This window comes from Amblyomma mixtum, chromosome 4 (genome assembly GCF_055824585.1).
Source record: "Amblyomma mixtum isolate Tamu chromosome 4, ASM5582458v1, whole genome shotgun sequence".
Taxonomy (NCBI): Eukaryota; Metazoa; Arthropoda; class Arachnida; order Ixodida; family Ixodidae; genus Amblyomma; species Amblyomma mixtum.
The window spans coordinates 89,252,183-89,274,601 of record NC_143015.1 but is presented as its reverse complement, the minus strand read 5'-3'; the positions used below and the strand labels follow the sequence as shown (position 1 = coordinate 89,274,601).

The window sequence follows — 22,419 nt, the reverse complement described above, 5'->3', positions numbered from 1 at the left end:
TTCGAATGCTTTAGTTTTTCACTGACCGCTACAAGGCGCCAGTGTCTTGGAGCGGTCCCTGACCTCGTGGCACATGCTCTGGTCACGACTGACGATATTTATGCTCACCTTGGTTTCGGTTAATGTTGGCTTCCTTCAAACGACAAAGGCTATGGACAAAGCAAGCATTTTGCTCGAAAGAAAGAAAACATGAAAAACTTATTTTGCATTAGTTTGCACTGCGGCACTATTGATGGGATGAACTTTTGGCCAAAACGCGTGTGAGAAAAGCACGAAGGCTGGCGATTCGAGCAGGGTCACAGAGAGTTATAGGCGACGGTTTATTGCAAACGCGGTCCGTCCCAGGTATAATGAAATTAGGACGAGCTGTAGTGACGTCACTGCAGCTATGTATAACTATAGAGGAACGTTTTCTATGGCTAAACAAAGTTTAACCCAATGGCCAAATGGGCGAGTTGGGGAGACATTTTTTAAGGATAAAAAGTGTGATGGACGTAGACGGAAAGGAAAGGAAACTGGAGAAGCACTGAATTTTAAGTTTTTGTTTTTCTCTTTTTTTTCCATGCAGTTGAACTGTCAGAGCAGACGGTAAATCAACTGGCCTCAAATTGTATGACCGTTTTCATTGGAGGGTAAGAACTTTTTCAACGATCAGAAAAATATTGCGGAAGCTAGGAAACATATCCTGCTTTAAAGAAATGTTAAAGACAGTTTAAATTTGTTTTCAATGCATAGAGCACAAAGATATCAAGAAAAGGGGGTTACTGTTCGGGTGTTTCGCTGAAGAGATTTCACCGAATACAGCCAAACTTGTCAAGCTGGTAATGTTTGTCGCGTTTCATCAAGCAGGAAAAATTCTTAGCCTAAAATTCAAAAGATGAGGAGACTTAAGAGCGAAGTTGGTGTGTAGCGCCGGTGATGCAGCAAATAGCTATGAGAGGGCGCTTGAAGACTAGATAAAGACGAATTACAAAAAGTGAAGCTGCTACAATATACAGTACGATGAAGCAGTTGCTCAAAGTGAAGCACGAGTACCGAAGGAAACTGGCGTGAAATTGTTAAACAATTTTTAGTAGGCAGCCACACACTCCTACAACATGGCATTCAGCGATAAACTTTTTAAGCGTCTCTCATAGCCTTAGTCGCTTTGGGACGTTAAACCCCATCAACCAAACCAAACCAAACTTTTTAAAGCCGGGGTCTGGAAATTCTGGAGGTTTAAGAGGAAGCGTCCACTTCACCACAGAAACACCTGCTCATAACCTCTTCACCGAAATGGACTTTTCTTGTTATCGGACGCAGGTGCAGGCCTTTGAAACAGCTCGAAGGCTGTGCAGTTCAGAGTGTACCCTTCCAATGAAGAATTAAAGAATTGGAAGGCCGCTAGGCACATGGTATTTATTAATATTTATCCACAAACACGGGAAAAGTAGCCCAGCGCAAGCAGGAAATGGTCACAAGTCCTGCTATAAAAATGTTTTTCTCCTCATATTCTTGCAGTCAAAGGAGCTTAATAATTCCGTTTTGTATTTGCGTGGGAAATAAGATGTTTTGATAGAATTTTGTCCTGTCAAAATGTGGCAGATGAGTTTAGAGTCATTTAGTATAATCGAACTGCGGGCTGTAGGAAAAATATGCCTCATTGCAAACAAGAAACGTTCGGATAAAACTAGAAGAACTTATTCGTGAGTGATGAAGGGAATCCACGATCATATAAAAAAATATGGAAGTAGGGCGCTGGTGTAACTAAACTTTATTGACACTGAAGGCGTAATAAGAGCCCCAACCCTGAAGAAGCGAGCGCGAGAACCAGTCGAACTTAAAAGAGCAGCATGCTTAAAGCTGAGCGCTAGAAGTTGAGGCTTTTCATTTTCTGGCAAGGAAAAAAAAACCTCACTAATTGTCCTTCGGCAAATGTTCTAAAAGGCATGCTTTATTTGAGGTTGTTTGCAATCGTCCGGCTGATCGGAGCAGCATTTGCGCACAGCTGTGTTCCACTTCACGGGCAAGCTGTTTAGCTCAAACACCTTGTGCAAAGGCCGAAGATGCTGAATCCTGTACGCATAGAAATACGAAACGCTTTCACATGCGCATCGTAGGCAGAGCAGCGTGCCGCAGAAATTCTCAGTCAACTAGAGGCTTAATCTTCGTCGTCTTCATTGAGCGGGCAGCACCAAGTAGAGGAGAGAAGGCCATTATACAGTTCCCCAATCAGCCTTGAAGCAAGCGTGGCTTTTGTGAAAATTCGTAACCAATTGCTGGAAGGAAGGCTCGCTGTTAGTACCTTGCCATGTGGGCAGTAAGCGCGAAACTATGGGTAAGGTGGGCGGTCAACACTCAGCAGCAGAGGATAGGCATATACCTTACCCAACACCCACCTCTTAGCTGTTGGTATGGACACTCTCAACTTCCTTGGCATGAACTGCGATTGCTGACATCAAAAATTGTGTCTCAGCAGATTTCGAGGCTTGTAGGTGGTTGTTAGCTGGAGCCACTGCAGTGCTGGACAAAAAATGCTATACAGAAATAGGCCGCATAATGACTTTTGTATACAGTCGGTTTTTCTCCATTCTGCCGCCTCTGGCAACATTTCAAATTCGTAGGCATCTGCTTTGGAATCCTAAAGAGAGAAATGTCTTTTCTGCGCACAACATTTCCGGCCTCGTCCATCTGCTCGTCTTGCTTTAAGTTAGTAAATAATTGGCATGTGCTCTCGTGCACTCCGTAATGGTCTGAAACTTTAACTGCTTCGCTTATTTTTGGTTAGCATAGAGCAATACTGTGCCATTTACGTAGTTTATATCTTTAAACCTGCTATCAGATTGACTGCCTGAATGGTAACGCCTCAGGTAGCATTTTCATGGGATTTTAAGAAAATCTGAAAAACATTTTTTTTTATTGAGTACAGATACGACACTACAAGATTGGCCTTGACATTCTGGTTTTATCTCATGGGAAGGCATCCAGAGGTTCAGGAGAAAATGAGGAATGAAGCAATGCAAGCTTTCAAGGAAGAGGTGAGTCTGCGCTTTTCTGAGTGCGGATAAAAATTAGATGCGTTGTAAGAGAACGAAATAAAAAAATCCGGCAGTAGTTTGAAGCGCAGTGGCTGAATAAGTATAGTATCCTCGCGTTGGAATTGCGTTGTGCAATTAATAAATCGATTAAATAAGTGTTTTTGCGGTAAATAGAGTCAGGAGTAGTGAACGTCCTTTCAGGAGTAGTGAACGTCGTGTCAGGTGAAGAGATAAAGATGATAGGGATAAATAAAAGCAGACCTGAACATGATGTGTTTACTTCATTGTAATTTAAGTGACTGAAACCTGTGTTGATTGCAAAGCAGCGACTGTGGCCACTGTTTCTATGATGACAGACGTGATAGTTTGTTTACACAAGTAGGTTTAGATAAGAAAATACACTTGGGCATGTCTGCTTGAAACAAAAGTGTATGTTTACAGAGATGTATATTGTAAAAATTTGTAAAAGCCAGATAAATAGCGTTGAATCCATTGACGAGGGTCCTTTTTGCATGCATATGAAGAAAAGCCTCACTGTATTACGCTCCGGCGTAATAGAGTACGCAGCTAGTGTTATTTGTATGAGCTTTGTTTACCCCTGTAATTCTCGGCCTAATACACGCGATACGGCCACAAAATGCGAACAGTTTAGTTATCATTTATGACTAAAGTTGCATGACAGTTTCGGAAGTAACCGTGCAAACGGCATTCCAGCGCCGTAATTATAAACTTTCACTCGAAGTGGCAGCAACCAGAAATGCAGCAAGTTTGCTGGAACAGCAGCGTTACGTCCGAAGAGCTTAAATTTCTGTGGTGTCACAGCTGCTTTGGAAAAAAGTAGAAATAATGTTTGACGTGCCATTAATTGGTGTTCCTCTGTATTTAGGCGCAGTTTCATTGTCCTGAGACTCTGAGAGATTATCTTATATCTCAGATTTCGCTTATGTAGCAATACTTTTTTCCCAATACATCGAAAATATTGCTGCTTTCCTGCAACATACGGGCAGCTAGTTATGAAATACTGGAAGTTATTGAATAGGGTTCAATATGTGGCATTCTGCTCGTCTACGCTAATTGACGTGTGCAGGTCAACTACACGGCTTTATTTTGCTGCTAACCAATTAGCACGACGCCTAGTCAGAACTCATGTCAGTCATGACGGAGCCCTCACGTCTCAGAATGGCTGTCCTTCTGGCCCTTAGTAATCGTATGAAAGGCAAGGAAGGAGATACAGCCTCTTGTATTTTTCTATTGGTGAACTGAAATGCACAGTGGATGGCACAGGGTCGCAGCAACCATTTGTAGCACTGTGCCGTTAAAGCACATGGGCAACAAATGCGGAGGCTTCTGTAAGACATATTATTCCAGACTCACACTTCGGGATTTTTGGTTGGGCTTTGTCCTGTCTTAGTTCGGCTAAACTTAATATATATATTTGGGTTTGATCTAATGGAACATGCAGACCAAACTAAATAATGAATTGCTAGGTTAAAGGAGTGTACAGAAATTTCTTTTTGGCCAGTACACTTTCAGAGCTGTCAAGTGAATAAATGACTGAGGTTGAGAAACAGGCCTGTTGATATATTTGAACATTTGCACTTATATCCCAGGGGGACAACCTATCTTATCGAACACTCGCTACGCTTCCTTACACAAACCAAGTGATTTCGGAGACCCTTCGGATGTACCCGCCGTTAATAACGTGAGTATATCGAAACTGCATTAAGCGTCTTTCATGTTACCTTTTCCTCCAGAGCTTCGCGGTTTTCTTAGTTAAGCGAGCGTAGCTCCGCTAATTGCTACACAAAAATAACATAAAGTGCACGTTAGATGGTCATCAGGCCTGAAGCAAGGAATACGATTTTTTATGGCACATGGCACCTGCATAGTCAGTGATAAGTAATTACTGAGCTGTTTCAACGGTTACAAATTTTATGCACACTGACGTCTATTTAAAGCGAAAGAGTGTACTTTGCCACGCCAAGGGAAATTTAAACGAACTGGACTCTAGCCAACGGGACGTGTTTATAATGGGCTGCCGGTAATTCAAATTCTGCATTCTTATAACAAGGTTTCTACCTCCTTCAATTTCAAATATCCGAGGTTTGGCTGTATTTCGCCCTTCATTAAGTTTTTGGAGTATTTTTACCTGGATTGTAAACTTGATTGGTTTGGTTTAAGGGAGATCAACGTCCCGAAGCAACTTAGGCTGTGAGGGACGCCGTAGTGAAGGGCTCCGGAAATTTTGGCCCTCTGGGGTTCTTTAATGTGCACTGACATCACACAGTACACGGGCCTCTAGATTTTCGTCTCCGTAGAAATTAAACCGCCGCGGCCAGCACCGAACCCGCGTCTTTCGGATGAGCAGGCGAGCGCCGTAACCACTGAGCCAAGCTTCACTGTGACCATACATATACTTTTATCATTGATGCCTGCATGTTTGCAATGAGTGCACATCTGAATACTGGCCACGCTGCTTGTTTAATAAAAAAAGCTTTGCGATAATGGCCACAAAAACCCTCAAGCATTAGCCAAGCTGTAGAGAAGTTGTCGTTCAGGCGTGTAGCAAATAATTTGTTTCATTGTTACTTCTGTTGTTGTCTTATATTTTATGCATAGGATCCATGCTCTCGCTCGACACTGTCATCTCCAAAGGCAGTGCTGTAGCTACCGTTCTTTTCCTTATCGGGATGATCAGAACAGCACAAGTTCTTAGCTAACAGTCAGCTCGCTCTTATGTAATTAAGCAGGAGAGGATTACGGTGCTGGTGTCATAAACGTGCAGGTAATGCGCCATTAAAGTAACCACGCACCAGCTGGCGCAAGATGGCTGACCAAGAATGTAAGGTTTTTCCTTGATGAAGAACGCGCACATAAGGGCATACAATAACGATTTTCAATGCCATAGCGCCAAAGGTTCCGTTCGGCGGAAAAGCCAGCGTTATAGTTGTTGGCATTGTGCGAAAAAATCCTGATTGACCGAGAAGGTCGAGACGTGCAACCACATGACTACTCACGGGTGATTCAAACACTCCACAACGGTCGCATCGTACAACAGTGATGGCGCCACCACAGAATTCCTCATTGGTGCACAGGGTCATGACGTCATTCCGTCCGCATTGCCTAGTGCCTTCGAAGAAATAAAAGCAAATTCACCGAAAAGAAACACAGTCGATCCGGTACACGAATCCCTAGAAGTTAGGTGTTGAGCCCGTCGCAGTACCTGTTGTACACTGAAAAACTTTCTCGCGGCTTGCTTAAAGGGATACTGAGGCGGTTTTCGAATGAGCTAATTTTTTAGGGTTTTGAAGTAGTCTCGTTGCTGATCACGTCTGTGAAATTATTTTTTTGATTTTGGCTAAAACAGTGGTGCAATCACCAATTAAAATTGCGATGTTTAAATCTCCCGCGCCCCGCGCGAGCGCAGGAGAGGAGAACAGCGGAGAGGGAAACCTCGTTCATGTCGGCCAACGTGACGTCACGTTGAGGAGCCGGGGATACTTCGGCGCACCCGAGCGAGCTTTCAGCGCGCGTTGTTTCTCGTGCTGCATGCGTTGTTACTGTACTGCGTGCGTTGTGAGATATAAAGCGTGTCAGCCGACCTTGAGAATCAGATTCAACACGAGGTACTCTGCGTTCGTGTCTACGAAAAACTACACCCGCGACTGTGCCGTCTTCCATTGTTTACCGCCATAAGCTCGCAGCGGAAGCGCTCGCTGCTGTGACGAAGAATTCAAGCCGACCAAAGCAAGCCTACTCTGCTCGAAGCAATTTCGTAAGAGCGGCTACATGCAGAGCTTGTCCCTATGTGATCACAGGAGATTTCTGTCGCGGCTGAACCATGACGCAGTTCCTTCGATTTCCTCGCGCATTAGAAGCGTGTCACCATTCCGAAGAGGCGCCTCTTCTAAAAGTAGAAACATGCTCACTTAGCCCCTGCAGAAACCTTATAGAGGCTTAAGCATGTGTCGCTCTCCTCAGCTTAGGTGATGGCCAGACCACCTGAGGCTTGCTCAGCAAGGCTCGGTTAGTGGTTTTATACTCGGTTCGACGTGTCCAAGGAAGCAAGCAAGCAAGCAAAGCAAAGCAGAATAAAGCAAACTAAGCAAGCATCAAAGCTCTTCATATGCGGCATCTCGTTTAATTGTAGCTAAGCGATTAAAATGAAAGCGTTCGATGTTCTTATTTCGGATGAAAATTTAAGAGAGAAATGAATGCCGACGAAGTTTTTGCAAAAAAACACGATGTTTCGCAACTTTACTCGGTTTCTTCATCAAGTTGTGGCAGCGTGCGAGTTGCAGCTAGCTTGGCTTTTAAACAGACATATAGTTGGCCACTACTTCACTGAACCTAAACTGGAAATCTACGAAGGGCGAACGTTTCCGAGGCAGCGATTTATATTTTCTGGCATCTGCTGAACGCGCCACGAGTGAAGCAGCAGCCTTGTGCGTGTATTTGGCTAGGTTTTCAACGCACAATGATTCCGTCACTATCCTGTGGTCACATGCCTCGCAGTGCTTGGCCATTGCGCTTCGCTAATTTTGACATCAACTCTGTGCTGCTTCATCGTTTCTTTCAAATACTTTCTTGCCCCCACCCACGCCGGGTACTGAGAACACGATTTTTTGTACACAGCGCTTTAGGCCTTTTCTTTAAGATGACGCTTTCGGGCGAGCCAGGAGGCGTCCGGCAGTGGTAATTGACTTGAGTATTGTTTGCACCCCTTCCTTTCCGAGAATACGAGCCGAGGTTGTGCTGGAACCTTTTACGCATGGTCTGCAAACGCGTCTTTCACGCTGGCATATGCTTGTGCTAGGCGTAGAATTTTTTGCTCGTGTCTTTTTTGCTTCCAGGTGATACGTAGAATGAACAAACTGTAGTATCCTTTTCTTTGGAGGTCAGTAAAAAAAAATAGTCGCCGTATTCGCTTTTACAACACCACAAAAAGCTGCGATCTGCACTCAGTGCAGCACCGGATCCGCATCGGCAGCTTCTCCGGTGCTCAAAATGTCGTCACGACCTCTCTTGACCAATCACGGGTGGCGGCGCGCCGCACGGTGTGCCCCGCGGCACAGGCCGCATATTTCTGCTAAAAAAGGCAATCCGCGCTTGGTTTTGCCTTATTTGGATGCGATATTCGAGCATGCAGCATGAAAAACTATAGGACGCCGCTGCCAGCCTGATTTTCAAAAAAAGTGCTTCAGTCTCCCTTTAAAAGAATGCCTTGTGCGTCTTGTGCAAATGAAAGAATGAAAACGCAAAAATTAAAACAAGCTGCAAAAATAAAGAGCAGTGTGTGTTTCACCGAAGTGAAAGCCAAACAGGACTTCAGGGGCCGCATTCCATAAGCTGTTCATTTTAAAAACGCCATATCGCGTCCGTATGGTCCTCACTCAGTGGTCACTCAGGTATACCCGCGACTTTCATGCGTCTGTGGAATGTGACCCGGCTGTTGGGTAGAAGGCGATAGGACATCACCATTGGCTGCATATCGCAGCGACTGGCAGCCAGAGGGCAGGTCTGGTCTCTTGCTGTTCACAGAGCACTGCGATGCGCCTTGGCATTGGCTGCACATTGCATCCAGTTTCAGCCAATGGTAAGTACCGGTCGCCAAACCACCCATTGGCCGAGTCGCTTTCCACAGACGCTTGAAAGCAGCGGGTATATCTGCGACGGGACCAATGACAGGGCACCAGACAGACGCGAGATGACGATTTTAAAATGAACAGCTTACAGAATAGGGCCCCAAGTCTCCGAAGGGACCCGCTAACCCGGTCGCGTCGCACCCTAAAGGTGGAGCTTGAATAACGCCTGAATTTCGTTAATCAGCCATTGATATGGGATCCCATTTTTTTTTTTAAATGAACGCTCGTGCACAGATTCACGTCCCGATGTGTGGAAGAAGATTATCGCTATGGCGCGTACCTGATTAAGAAAGGAACTTCGGTTATGGTGCCTGTCTACCAGCTGCACCATGACCCGCAGTACTGGATCGAACCGGAAAAATTTGACCCCGATAGGTGAGCACCCGCCTTTATTATTCAATATTTTGCTTCAGGCGCAGGCAGCAGCAGGCGAGTTATACAATCAGGTGAGGAAGACACATAAGGTCTTAGCTACACATCCATGCTTCCCAACAAGCAGCCGTAATGAAGTTGTAAAGCATTTACCAGGGAGTTAAGCTATATAGCCGGATATTTTGCGGGCTATTTTGCCTCACTCCCAAGAGGGTCAGTCGGTTATTTTATATTCGAACAGAGGTTTTAAATGTTTCAGAGTTTCTAATTAGAGCGCGTGTCAAAGATATTGTAAAATTTACTGCACGTCTAAAGGTATGGATTCTTGTGCGCATTCTGTGAAGAAGCCTTGAGGCATATACTTTGGGCGCTGCATTGTGATGTAGGCAGGAAGACCAGTGAGAGCCCTCGGAAACTAAATGCTGGCCTCCTTACTTGATATCTGCGGTTAAATCTAATGAACATTTTTAGCTGGACTAGGAACCGGAAAAAATACGCATGAGGACAATGGATGCCGCAGTTATAAATTACGACGACCGAGGTACTTGCTCTCGTCATGTGAAATATAATTGCGCGTGTTTATTTCGCATGCATTGCACTCTACAGCCAGAACAGACCTGTAAACATTAAACCCCTTCTCCCCTTGCAGTACTATACAAGCTTTCTAAGGGCTTCATTATATGCTCTGGTCGCAGGTTCAGCCCTGAAAACAAGGCTCTCATTGACCCGGTAGTCTACCAGCCGTTCGGCCTTGGGCCCCGCATATGCATTGGCCAGCGTCTGGCGCTCATCGAAATCGCATCCGTCGCTACGCAGGTGTTGCGTCACTTCCGGATAACACTGGCGTCAGGTCAGAAGGTAATCCTTACCCCGCATTCTTTGTACACTACGAATTAACTCAGAACGTTGTAAATTGTTACTCCGAAAATTTTTCTGATTGATTTCAACACACCGGGATGGGGGTATGAGAAGCGACTTACAACGTGCGCAAAAGGAGCGAACACACACAGGCAGAATTGCGTAAGCAATTTCAGAAAATAACTGAGAAGTAACCTAGAACGAAAATTTGCGTAATATGTGCCTGCGGTTCTTATGGCACGGACAGTTTACAGTCCTGAACCGGAACGCGTTCTACGAGAGACGTCGTAGCGGAGGGTTCCGTATAAATACGGATCATCTGGGCTGCTTTACCGTTCTACTGGCATCAGATAGCACACGAGCTTGTTTGCCTTCATAAAACGTCGGCCTCCGCGGTCGGCATTTAATCACGCGACCTTAGGGAGCCGCAGCAGAACAGCAAAACAACTGAGCGACCGGGATGTGTCCATCAGTGGGTTTCAGTGCGAGTTTGTCATCTCAGAAATGAGGATATGAGACCCCCACTACGGCACCTCTTTTATCTTTCTTCTTTCCCTCCCACCTTCCTCCCTGGGTGCGGTTCAGGTGTCCATCGAGATATTTGTGACAGATACTGCGCCATTTCCATCTTTAAACCCCCCCCCCCCCCAAAAAAAAACATTGGACGAAACAGTAAGAACATCTTGTCGACAATTCAGCTGTGTAACAGTTCTTGCAAGCGAAAGCTGCCTGTAGTAGTCATATATATCATGAAAATGCGACAGAAAGATGCGTGGTGTCAACATTGACCATGCAGGTACAATGCTTGGTTTTCAAAAACTGTTTACAAATATTTGCGTCTGGGACCATGCTAATGAGCCACTGCTACTTACGCTTACCTTCCAGGCTTAAAGAAACTTAATTTTCCTTTCTGCGTGAGTAACACTCCTTGTGGTTCATTAAATGGGTAAAAACTCCAAATTTTTCCGTCCGTGTTTTGCATTTTATAATGATGCTTTAGAGAATTGTATTCATGCCGCACGGTATGTCGCTATGACTGTTAAATAACTTATGATTTAATTTCTTCTTGGTGATATTTCACTTTCAACAACTAAACGATGGCGGTGAATTCATAGGCTGGTTTAGGTCATGTGAGGGATGAATGACCTTAAGTTACCTTTGACCTAACCGCCATAGTTTGGGTTCTTGGAAATCAAAAACAAGCAGCATCGAAGAAGAAACTTAATTAGGTTAGGTTTGGTTTGGTTTATGGAGTTTAACATCCCAAATCGACTCAGGCTATGAGGGACTTCGTATTGAAGGGCTCCGGAAATTTCGACCACGTGGGGTTCTTTAACGTGCACTGACATCGCACACTACACGGGCCCCTAGAATTTCGCTTCCATCGAAATTCAGCCGCCGCGGCCGAGATCGATCCCGCGTCCTTCGGGTCAGCAGCCGAGCGCCGTAACCTCTGAGCCACCGCGGGCTGCCAAGAAAAAATTTAATTAGCTACGCGAATAACCCGCCGTAATCCACGTATTCTAATGTCTTACGCATCATTACAGAGAAGAAAACATGCAACGAAATGTAGCGGTCTATACTTTTTTTTTAACTCGATAACGTTGAGGAGCTCATGCGACAGAAAAGCCGGCGTCAGCGTAGGCGTCGTAGACCGTGAGCAAAAAATCCCCAAAATCCCCGAAAAGCAACCCACCATGGCAGGTGGGGATTAAATTAATCATTCTTCGTGAGGTGCTACTCTGAAAGGCAGCCCGCGTCTCATAAACGCCTCCGGTGGAAGCACCTACCAAGACAGGGCAGTGGCGCATTGCTGAACCACTGCACCACTACGCCTGGAGTGGTGTGGTGACTGCCAGCGATCTATGAATTCTCTCTCTCTCTCTCTCTCTCTCTCTCTCTCTCTCTATATATATATATATATATATATATATATATATATATATATATTCCCGACATATGAGCATCAACTCAGTAAGGCTATCGCGTCATATTCTTAAGGCGGAGCTTAAGTGTCCCCTGCAATTTTTATTAGGAAGATATTTTCAGCCAGGTGGAACATGTCGGGGTCAATATTCGTCCAAATTAGAATTTTTCGTGCTAAAATAAAACAAAAATACATGAAGGAAATCCTTCCAATGGCTGTCAAATATCTCGAGTGTGTATGTGTCTGAGTGTGTGTGGGGGGGGGGGTCCCTAATTAGCTGCTAAACCTACTAGAGGTATATCAGCTAAGCGTTGGTAGTGTGCGCATGTGGTGTTCTCTTTCTTGTTAGTGGCCTTGTTGCGCCGCCGTTCATTTCATCATGCACCAACTCGCCCCTCAGGCCATTCTTCTGAAATACCTACTCAACTTGAAGCGAACCCATGTACATTAAGGCCTAAAAGCCTCGCCGCGGTGGCTCAGTCGTTACGGTGCTCGGCTGCTGACCCGAAAGACGCGGGTTGATCCCGGCCGCGGCGGCTGAATTTCGGTGGAGGCCCGTGTGCTGTGCGATGTCAGTGCACGTTAAAGAACCCCAGGTGGTGGAAATTTCCGGAGCCCTCCAGCACGGCGTCCCTCATAGCCTGAGTCGCTTTGTGACGTTAAACTCCAATAAACCAATTAATGCCTAAAATAGCAATGGATCACTGTATTATTTTGTCTGCGTGTTCATTCTCAAATATCTTAGTTAATCACTAATTTTGTTTAATCTTTTCCAGCTTGATCTTGAGCTGGACACATGCTCATTCCTGGCTGTGCCGAAAGAGGAAGTGCGGATACAACTCCACCGGCTGAAGAGGGACCAGTAAATTGTTAATTCAGTATTGAGGAATGAAGGAAGTGTGCAACAGGCGGAAGAAAGAGCACTTTGGGGAAGGATCCTGAGATCTGCACTTTAAAATCGATGTAAAAAAACTACTACTGCATTCTGTCAATAGCGCAAGTGGAGGTAAACAGACAATAGAACAACGCAAGAAACTAGTATCTAAATCGTGGCAGTTTCTCACCCTGAGGCTCAGAGGCATATTTCTGGTTGTGTTCGCTGATATGAATCGATAAGGAATCGACGTAGTTAGCTCGCTTTGTCGCCAAAGCTTAATAAGATTACCAGAGACCCCAAATTATGGGGAATTCAAGGTTAAAGGTTTATTTTTCAGTCAAATATAGGGCTGAGGAGCAAGGAAAAAAAGCCGTAAATATGGCTTGACGAAGCTCGCAACCCCTATGTTGCTTCGGTAGCAGTTGTGTGGAAGGAAAAATTGGTACGAATGGTTGCTTCAGATATAGGCGGAAAAAAGGAACCCAGATGCTACGTTCATAACTGTAGAGTAATCAAGTTAATTACAGTCAAAAACGTAAACATTGCGTCGAAATAGCGCGGACGTCGCTATAGCCACAAGTACGGTGTGTCGTCACATCCACCGGAAGTCGTCACGGCATAGTGAAAATTGCCGTGGAATGGTCGGAAAAACGTCGGATTTATGTCAAATTAGATGAAAAAATGTGTAATTAAGCGTAATTAACACCTAATATTCTAGAAAGATGTATAATTTGGGTATCGATATAGCCACGGGAACGGTGTGACTTCACATCCACCGGAAGTCTTCACGGCATAGTGTCCTCGGCTTTCGCCTCTCAATACTTTAGCTGCCAAAGTATCCTCGCAAATTTTAATCGAGCACATCGGGCTGTGGCAGACCGATCGGACAGCCACAGTCCGTCAAACCGATGTCACAGCGAGATGTTCTCGATTAGTAGGCGATGCGCCCTCCCCTTCGTCGAGACCATCAACAGCAGAGCAGCTGAACACAGCGCTAGATATTTATCAAGCGCGACAAGCCCCCGCGCGAGTGCGAGGGCGATGTTTGTCGTCAGTCGGGGCACTCTGGCTGCAAGCGAGCGGCGCGAGATAACAGCGCCGCACTCCGCTGCCCTGAGCGGTGGTCCATTTACTTTTCGGTCGTATTGTAAATTTTCTCGCACACACGCAAGCTCACCACCTCTCTCCTATCTAGTCGGTTAAGAAAGTACGGTCTTTAATCAGTTAAACTCAATTAATCACAATTGTGAAAGATCAAGGTTTAAATTAATATAACAATAGTAAAACTGAACGAAACTTCCTTCAAAAATAGATGTAGAATGTCTTATTATGGGATAACTGGACGTTGAAATGAAGCAGCTAAAAATTACTAGTTGAATTAATGAACCCCTTAAAAACACTTGGAGTGGCGTAGGTTTTCGCCATGTTGGAGCGAAACACAAGTTCAGAAAACAGATTACTCTTATGAGAAGTTAGTCAAGTCACTCTCGCAGCGAATGACAATTGTAGAATTACCAGCCGCCTGCCTTACAAGCACTTTTTTATTGTAGTGCAAGGCATATTTAAAACCATTAGCCGCAGCCCACTTCTTTGTGACAGACAGCAGCTCTCTGTTAGCTTAGTCAAGTTCTCGGTTAGCGGCATATTTGATTTAAAGTTTCTGACCTCCTTCCGTTTCACAAATCATTGGTACCTCAGATGTCTTAACCTGAATGCTACGATAATACCGGAAACATTTTCTGGTCTGCATGGAAGCCGACACATGGACATCATTTGAAATCAAATTCGGAAGATCAATGGACTAAGCTGTGTCATTTACTTTGCAGAGCAAATCTTCCAGTTATGTTGATGGTATGCCATGAAAAACTAAATTCCGGTGCCTTGTCCTCCACTCCAGCTTTATGAATGCGAGCTTTAGCTGTTTCCCATCCTCTGTCCCACGCGCTTCCAGAGCAGTAACTATCCAACAGATAACCTTTATGCCAGCATCCTGTCTTGCCATTGCAAGCAGTACATCGTCACATTTCTCCGACATCACTGCTATTGCTTTTTAATATCGAGCATCTTTTCCGGAAGGCTGCCTAATTTGTCCAGGCATTCATGAATGGTAGTTAGGATTGCATCAATATTAAGGACCCGTTTCTTTTTTATTTCCTGCCACTCCTAAACGCAAACAGTAGCAGTTTCCACATTTCCCTGGTTTTTAAAAAAAGCCTCCGTCTTTCCCTTCGCTGCCGCTTCCGATGTCGCAGAGCACTTCCAGAGATGAAGCACTTTTTACATTCCGAGCACTTCATAGTTGTACCACTTTTAGGCAGCGCTTTCGAGCACTCGCCGCACATATCTTGATGAGGCATGGTGCAGTGAAGGCAACCAAGCAACTACGATAAAAAACGCAACCCTCAACACCTTCCACAGCGGCGGCGGCAGAAAGAAAGAATGCACCAACCTGCAAACAGTCGCAAAATCAGAGCTCGCTCCGCTTCCACCGCCACCGCTGCTGAAGTGGTCAAAAGGTGGGCGTCTCAGCAGCACGTAGAAATTGCTCCATTATAGTCCGTGTGGTGTCGCCAGCCTCGGCCCTGTTTGAAGATAATAAAATGTTCATGCGGGTGGTTGCCACATAGCGAATAACCCGGATAAAGTCTTAATGTAGCGATAGCTGCACTACGCCAGCCGCTTCGCGAGGTCAGCATGGCTGCGCGCTTAGCCGTGGCACCACCGCTCCGCCAGCTGTGTGGATGCGCGGAGTGACGTCATAGCCCGCAGCTCGTGTGCGCGCCGCGCGCCTACTCTAAGCTAGCATTTCGAGCCTTCAGCGTGGCGGCGCCGTGGCTGGTCACGTGGTGCCATAGAGTTTCTTACTATTACCTAGAGGGAAAGCTGGCGGCGCTGCACTTCAGCCACCATGGACGCCCAAAGCATCATGGGGCGGTGAGCTACTTGTTGCGGCACAGTCATAATTTTTCAGAAACATGAAGTGGCACTACTAAGGCGTTTCATTCCGAAAACTGTGTGCGCAGACGACTTTCGCGCGAACGCAGTGTGCAAAACCCATAGTAATGAAAACGCGACGACACACGACGCCAATAAAAGGTTTTTACTTTTCCGAAATGTCATTAAAAACTTGTTATAGTGTTTAAGCAAAAACATTTTTTTTAAAACATATTTACTTTTAAAAGTGCGCCCGTTAATTACGAAATATTAGTTTTTATTGTGTTCATTACTTGGCCAATAGGAGAGCGAGTCGTCTCTTATTTTGGGCAAACTTTGCACTTAAATGCTTTTCTGCTCGTTTGTTGCAATCATTAGACAAGATATTGAATGTTAGGACGTTTGTAGTTATCAAACAGCTTTATTTTTCTATTATTTTTTGGCCAAAAGTTGCAGTTCCGCAACAAGTAGCTCACCGCCCCATGATGCTCTGAGCACCCATGGTGGCTGAAGTGGTCTCGAGGGGTCTCCATGCAAACTCCCATAGACGGGCTGCCAGCTTTCCCTCTAGGTAATAGTAAGAAACTTTATGCGTGGTGCAGAGCAGCTGCAGGCAGCGCGGCGCAGCAGGCGGAACTGGAGGAGTGGAAAGGGGGGAGAGTGAATCCACGTCCAGGGACGAAGATGAAGGAACGCCCAGCGAAACGGAGTGGCGAAAGACTGACTTTGCAATTCGACTCAGCGACTTCCACTCGGCCATCTGTAGCTATCGCGTCACTTCATGTTTAACCTGAGCTAAACCACAGCGATTTTTTTTATACAGCGGCTTGCTGAGTCCAACTGAAGGGTAAGTAAAGAGGCCGCGAACTCTGCCCATCGTAAAAATAAACGAACACCCACATCTCGTTCTATACAATGAAACAACATTCGGCGCACCTTCATGAATAAGATCTGGCGAGAAACAAAATTAATTTTGTTGACAGTTTGAATAAATTCATGTAAACAACAATAATATATTGCTTTTGCTCTCGCTAGGCCTTATTTGTCCGTGCCAAAGGGCATATTTCCGCATCCGTAAGCAAGCTACGTAAATAACTAAAATGTTGCAACGACGTGAGTCTGGGTTAAATATCCTCATTTTTTTGAGAACAAGTCAATATTTTAACCTTCCTCGCTTTCAGCGAGGTTCGTCCCTATCGTGCATACTGAAGTGTGCTTGTGCACACAGCGAAAAAGTTTTTTCCTTAATACCGCCAGTTATTCTTGTCCTCTGCTGACGGTGGCCTTATTATGACCAGCTAATTTCGTAACATTACACTTGCGCTCCCACTTTGCCGCTTTACCGATGTTTTCCTTCCCGCACTCACTCCAGTGGAACATCGGTTGTCACTTCTGCACTCTTTACGTATAGTCCGTCTTTCTTTTTTATCTTAAATTCATTTTATTCGCCAACGGCATTTGATTCCGTAATCTGAATCCACAGTTGGCGCCTTCTTATGTGAAACCTAGCATTTTATTTTTACCTTCCTCTGTATATAGGCTAGTCCTATTTTTAGCCTTTTATCTAGCCTCGAACCTTTGACTTCCTATGTGATTACCGGCGAGATATGTTAGCTTTATGCTTTTCTTTTTATGCTGATAGACGCCTTGGTGTTGAAAATTTTGCATTGAGAGCCGAGTAGAATACACTAGGATAGCTTCGATCATTAAGGCTTGGCCAAGACGCACTTCTCAAACACTTTGGGTATGAAATTACGTACCTAAACTCACTTTGATTTCGCAAAAGTATCTAGAATTGTTTGCTTTAATTGCAGGGCCTTTACTCCACTATGCGCTGGTGTTAACGTGTGAAGGTTTTAAATCCTTCGCTGCAATGAGCTCCTGGAGTGTTTGCCAGGAGCCCCATTTCGTAAGTTTTGTACGCCGCCCGAGTCTCAGTTTAGCTTTCCCTAAGGCATGTACTATCATCATGATGCACTTCTCTGACCGTACACTTCCTGCTGGAAATGAACAGTCTACTCCGAGCTTCCGTGTGTTCCTGTTCGTCCCCTCCGTCGAGATACCGGACAGCACAGAATGCACCGAGGATTCCAGCGTACTTCACGTTCAGACAATCGTGCTTTCAGAAGCATGTCTGTCGGTGCCTTTTCTTCACCCGCACCCTTCCTGCCTACACCAGGCGAACCTGGAGTACCTTGGCAGCAATGGAAGCTGGTCTTCCTGAACATTCTGGGAGCGGGTGGAGGTGACTAGCTACAACCCACGCGTCGCAAGACAATACTCCTCAATTCCCTTGGTATTGAAGGGCAACGTGTGTACCACAGCCTCGCTACACCGCAGAGAACCACAGATATTTGGGCAAGCGTCATATCAAGTGCTGACGAAGACCTCTTCAATGCTGCTGTCACCACATTGGATGTTCACTTCGCAAGAGCGATAAATGACCTGGCGGAACGTCAGCGGTTCCTTCAGCGCAGGCAGCTACCAGATTTGACTTTTCAACCATACGCGAATGGTCTTCGAGAACTTTGTGCTGCACGCAATTTAGCAACTGCAACTGACAGCTTGATCCGTCCAGATGCTTGAGGGAACAACTTCACAAAGGATACGAGAACGCTTGCTCTACAGGGAATAATCTCTCACTTTTCAACGTCCAGTAGACATCGGAAAGTAGGTAGAGCAAGTACAAAAGAAATGAGAATTCACCTTCGGCTCTTCAGTGAAACGAAAACAGCGATATTCAGCTCATCGCGCGGGACTGGGTACCGCTCTGGTTTGGCTCCACACCTCGCAAATTTCGCTGCATGTCCAGCAAAACCCATACACTCCGCAACTGTGAAAAGATTGGAGATTTTACGAGCGTCTGCAAGTAAAAGAAAAAATTGGCGGTGGTTTAACTCAGTTAAGCCTGGATGTGCGTAGTGAGAAGTACGGTTAATTTTATTGTTCTCGGTTATCTCTACGGTAAAATCTTTATCATTTAGCTTCGTACGTCTCAGTGCTTAGGTTTTGTTGTTACCTATCGTTAAGCTATGTCTACATTAAAGGCATTGCATTTTTAAAGTATAACGCCTTCATTTTTAAAGTCTTCATCTTGTTGTTTCTCACTTGCCACAAAGACGGCCCGATTGTCGATGAAGTAGCAAGCAGCCGTCTCAATGGCTCCGACACAGTACTTGCGTCGGCCCTGGCATGACATGGTGAACTAGACGACGAACCATCCTCATCTGAATCCACTCGCCTGGCCGCTGTGTACTTACGACGATTCTCTACGCGTGCGGCTCGTTCCTCCTCCGTCTCCTCGGCTCGCTGCCTCCTCATGCTTTCGTTCCGACGACGAATCCTAGCTTCTTTCAATCTCTCCGACTCACTTTTCCTATCTGCCCACGAATCTCACCGAGCCGCCCCTTCTATATATACTATGGAACGCCGGCTCCTCCTGTGTTGTTGCAACGGGGTTTCACCGGCTCCTCCTCTGACGTCATGCCAGATGGCGCGGCGAGCGGCGCTGCCAGCTGCGGCGGTTGCTAGGCAACGGCTCAGCTCACGGTGTAGCCACCGGCCACAGCAAAACGGTAATAATACGGCCAATGTAGCTCGCGCTACAGAAGAAAATTGCGAAAAGAACATCGGCGCCCTAAAAAAAGGTGACAATGCCAATTCCATCGCAATCTTAAATGTCAGCAATCATGACGGCCTATTGAAAGGAATTCAGGCCACGGTTACGATAGGAATAAAGACCATTTTCTCTCATTGCTGGTACTGGAGCTGCACTCACGTCGTTTACGATTGTCGATTTCCTGCTAGAGGTATTCAGCCGTGAGGGTTTCCCGAATGAAATCGTAACGGTCAAAGGATCTCTGTTCGAGTCCCAAATGTTCGAAGAATTCTTGCCTGAGAGGAGCATTATACAACTTTCATCTTCAATATACTACCCGTAGGGAAGAGGTGCAATCAAAAGATTAAACCGGGTACTCAGCCTGGATACAAATGCCGAGGTTGGAAAAATGACCGTTGAAGACTACCTTGGTCGACTACCTCGGCATGTATAGGTCGACAACGCACGCGATAACTGGAGCGTCACCTGCAAGGCTCCTCCATGGTTGCCAACCTAGAACACGACTTTGTGTTGCCGGAATGCCCTATGGCGTCCACACACACTCCTCCGCTGCGCGGAAACCCGTTCGCGAGAATGTCCAAGCCTAGCGCTCATACTTGAAGTAGCGCACTAATAGGAGACGCGGCGCTAGGTCCCCTACCTTTCGAGCACGTGGCATAGTTTGGGTGAGGATTCAGAGAGCGTGAAAGAAGTCGTCGCTTTCATATAAGGGTTCATTCAAAACAGTCAGAAAGGGAGATCGGAATTCCTCTCTGCTAAGTTACGGCCGTTTCCGCAATGCAGGACGAATTTTTCTAAACTACGAAGTTTCTGAGAAAGCTGTATAGCTTTCCTTTGTAGCCGTATAACTGCGCTCGGGTGGATGTCAATGAGTAATTACTCCCATATTATCTAAATTAGGCCATGTACAGAAAACAAGTCTGACTGCACACCACCCTGGCCACTGCCCCCAAACAAAAATTCAGCTGCTGCTGCAGATCCCACCGAAGCAGCAGCAGCCAAAACGACAACTACATCCATGCTACACTCTCCTCCTCTAGCGGTTGAGGCTAACAGTTGAACTCCTGCTCAGAGCATCGACACAAAACAAGCGCTGGGCCGAAGTACAAAAGAGCGTCGTCCACCAGTACCGACCTGACTGTGTCAGTTCTTGTGCGTGCTGTGCTTTCACGTGCATTTCGTTTCTCTTTTCTGAAGCGGAAGGTGATGTATCCCGCCTGAGTTTAATTTAGTTTCCTCCACGACTTGTGTTATCATCATGAGCAATTCTTTGTCTCTGAACCCACATACTCCCTTGAAAAAGGTAGGAAATAAACACCCTACCCTGAACTGCCATCTGCAAGTCTACCCTGAGCTCTCCCCGTCGGAATAGCGGACACCACAGTAAGGTTTTGAAGTGTCGTGACCTAACCCGCGCGTTCTCCATAGGCTATGAAGTCCAATGAGAAAAAAAGATGTCATAGGGTTCGTAATCAGGTTGGATGGCCACAAGGTAACGTATACTCTCGGAATATGAAACAAAGTCCTTCTTTATCGTCTTTAGCAGCACATCCCAAAACGAAACAAAATGGTACCCTTGCACTTGATAAAACGGTACTCTATGCTTTCAGGTACGTTGCAGAGACGATAGTTAACAGAAAGTACAAAAATGTTCCAATGGAGCCACGTTTTAATATGTAAAGCTCCGGTTGTAATTTATAGAAAAACGTTTTGGGCCAAGGAGAAAGCGCAATCTTGCACACGCGCTTTAAAAGGTCATGACCCATGAGGCCAAAGTGCAGAGAGCGATGCAATAGCGGCGGAAGGAGCATTGCTATCAAATCTATGTATAGTCTATTACGGGAAACAGAACATAAGAACTCGTTAAACAATCGAACTGTCGAAAACCCCACAGATGCACAAACTGCGTGCATAAAGTCCAGAAGAGAGGGGCCCTTAGTAAAATTTGAAGAAACCACGAAGTTTGGTAACAGGGCCATGGAATCAGACGTGAAGAATGTTCTAATAATCGGATGGGAGCAACCGAGAAAAAAGAGGAAGAGGGCAACTAACTTTATCATATACCTGAGAATTAAGCCCAATCCTCCTGCGCAGATAGGCCTGCAGAGATTATCACGTCGAATCGGCTCGAAAGTGAATGCTCAAATAAAGGTAGGAAATATTCAGTGAAAACGCCGGATATAATGTCTAGCACACTACAAGACCTGGAGTACTGAAATAGTTGTTGTCAGAAAGGTGTTGCAGCCCTGAGCCAGACCAAAAATCAAAACGCAATGTAAAACAAACCTCTGAGCGTAGCGCTTAACGGCCGAAACTCGCTCCTTTCAGTAATGTGCACTTGACTTAGATGCGTGCAGTGGAACGCCAAGATATTTGTCGGGCCCACGTGACCATTCACTTTCGGCATAACGGAGCGGCCTTGAGCCCCAAGAATCAAGCAACAGGCCCGAACTCTTGGAGCGATTCACCTGAGCGCCAGAGACGATGCCGAATTGAACGCCACGAAGGGTCGTTGGATCAAGCGTGTTGAAGGGGCACCAAATCAACATGCTGTAGTTGGTTCGAGGGTAAACTTTGTTGGGGATGTGTACCGATATTAGACAACGATGACTTGAAAAAATATTTGCTGACGTCATTGAAGGGCCACGTGATAAGTGTCACGTGAGAACAATTACTTGCAAAAAAAGTTGCTGTCGTTGAAGCGCAAGTCATTTATCCAATGCACCAGACTGCAGTGCTCTACATTTTCTTTTAGACTAATACGGCCATTTTTTCACAAGCATTTCAATAAAATGCCTTGTTGGGCGCCACAAACATCGCTGCTGCCACACGAGGCACAAGGACTTTCGGCCAAGGACTCGATAAGGTAGCACCGATAAACACTCAGCGTTGAACTCTATGAGAAGCACCCGCACACACTCAGCGCACGCACACGTGTCTGTCCTTCGGCCTATAGGATAACAGCTCTCGTATGCTAAGCTGAAAGGGCCCATGCACGGGAGTGCTAAAGTGGGCCATCTTCCTGATATCTGAACCCTGGAGATAGGATGACAGAACTTAGTAGGAGGGAAACAACCTTGTCATTGGAGTTATCTGCATGCGCACTTATTTTGCATCTCCAACCCGCTGCCTACCCCCTTTCTTTTTCTCTCCGAATATTCCTCTGCGGC

At 45.7% G+C, this 22,419-nt stretch overlaps 1 protein-coding gene across 1 annotated transcript in view; it reads left to right on the top strand.

Annotated features, from left to right (window-relative positions):
* The window catches only part of LOC149347348 (putative cytochrome P450 6a13), a 64,487-nt gene extending 51,756 nt beyond the window's left edge, over positions 1 to 12,731 (top strand). The window contains exons 9-14 of the mRNA XM_089585560.1: positions 569 to 632; positions 2,909 to 3,017; positions 4,628 to 4,719; positions 8,897 to 9,037; positions 9,730 to 9,892; positions 12,596 to 12,731. Coding sequence (XP_089441686.1) covers positions 569 to 632; positions 2,909 to 3,017; positions 4,628 to 4,719; positions 8,897 to 9,037; positions 9,730 to 9,892; positions 12,596 to 12,685 — 659 coding nt within the window. The 3' untranslated portion in view covers positions 12,686 to 12,731. The remainder of the gene's footprint in view (positions 1 to 568; positions 633 to 2,908; positions 3,018 to 4,627; positions 4,720 to 8,896; positions 9,038 to 9,729; positions 9,893 to 12,595) is intronic.
* Positions 12,732 to 22,419: the final 9,688 nt, after the last annotated feature.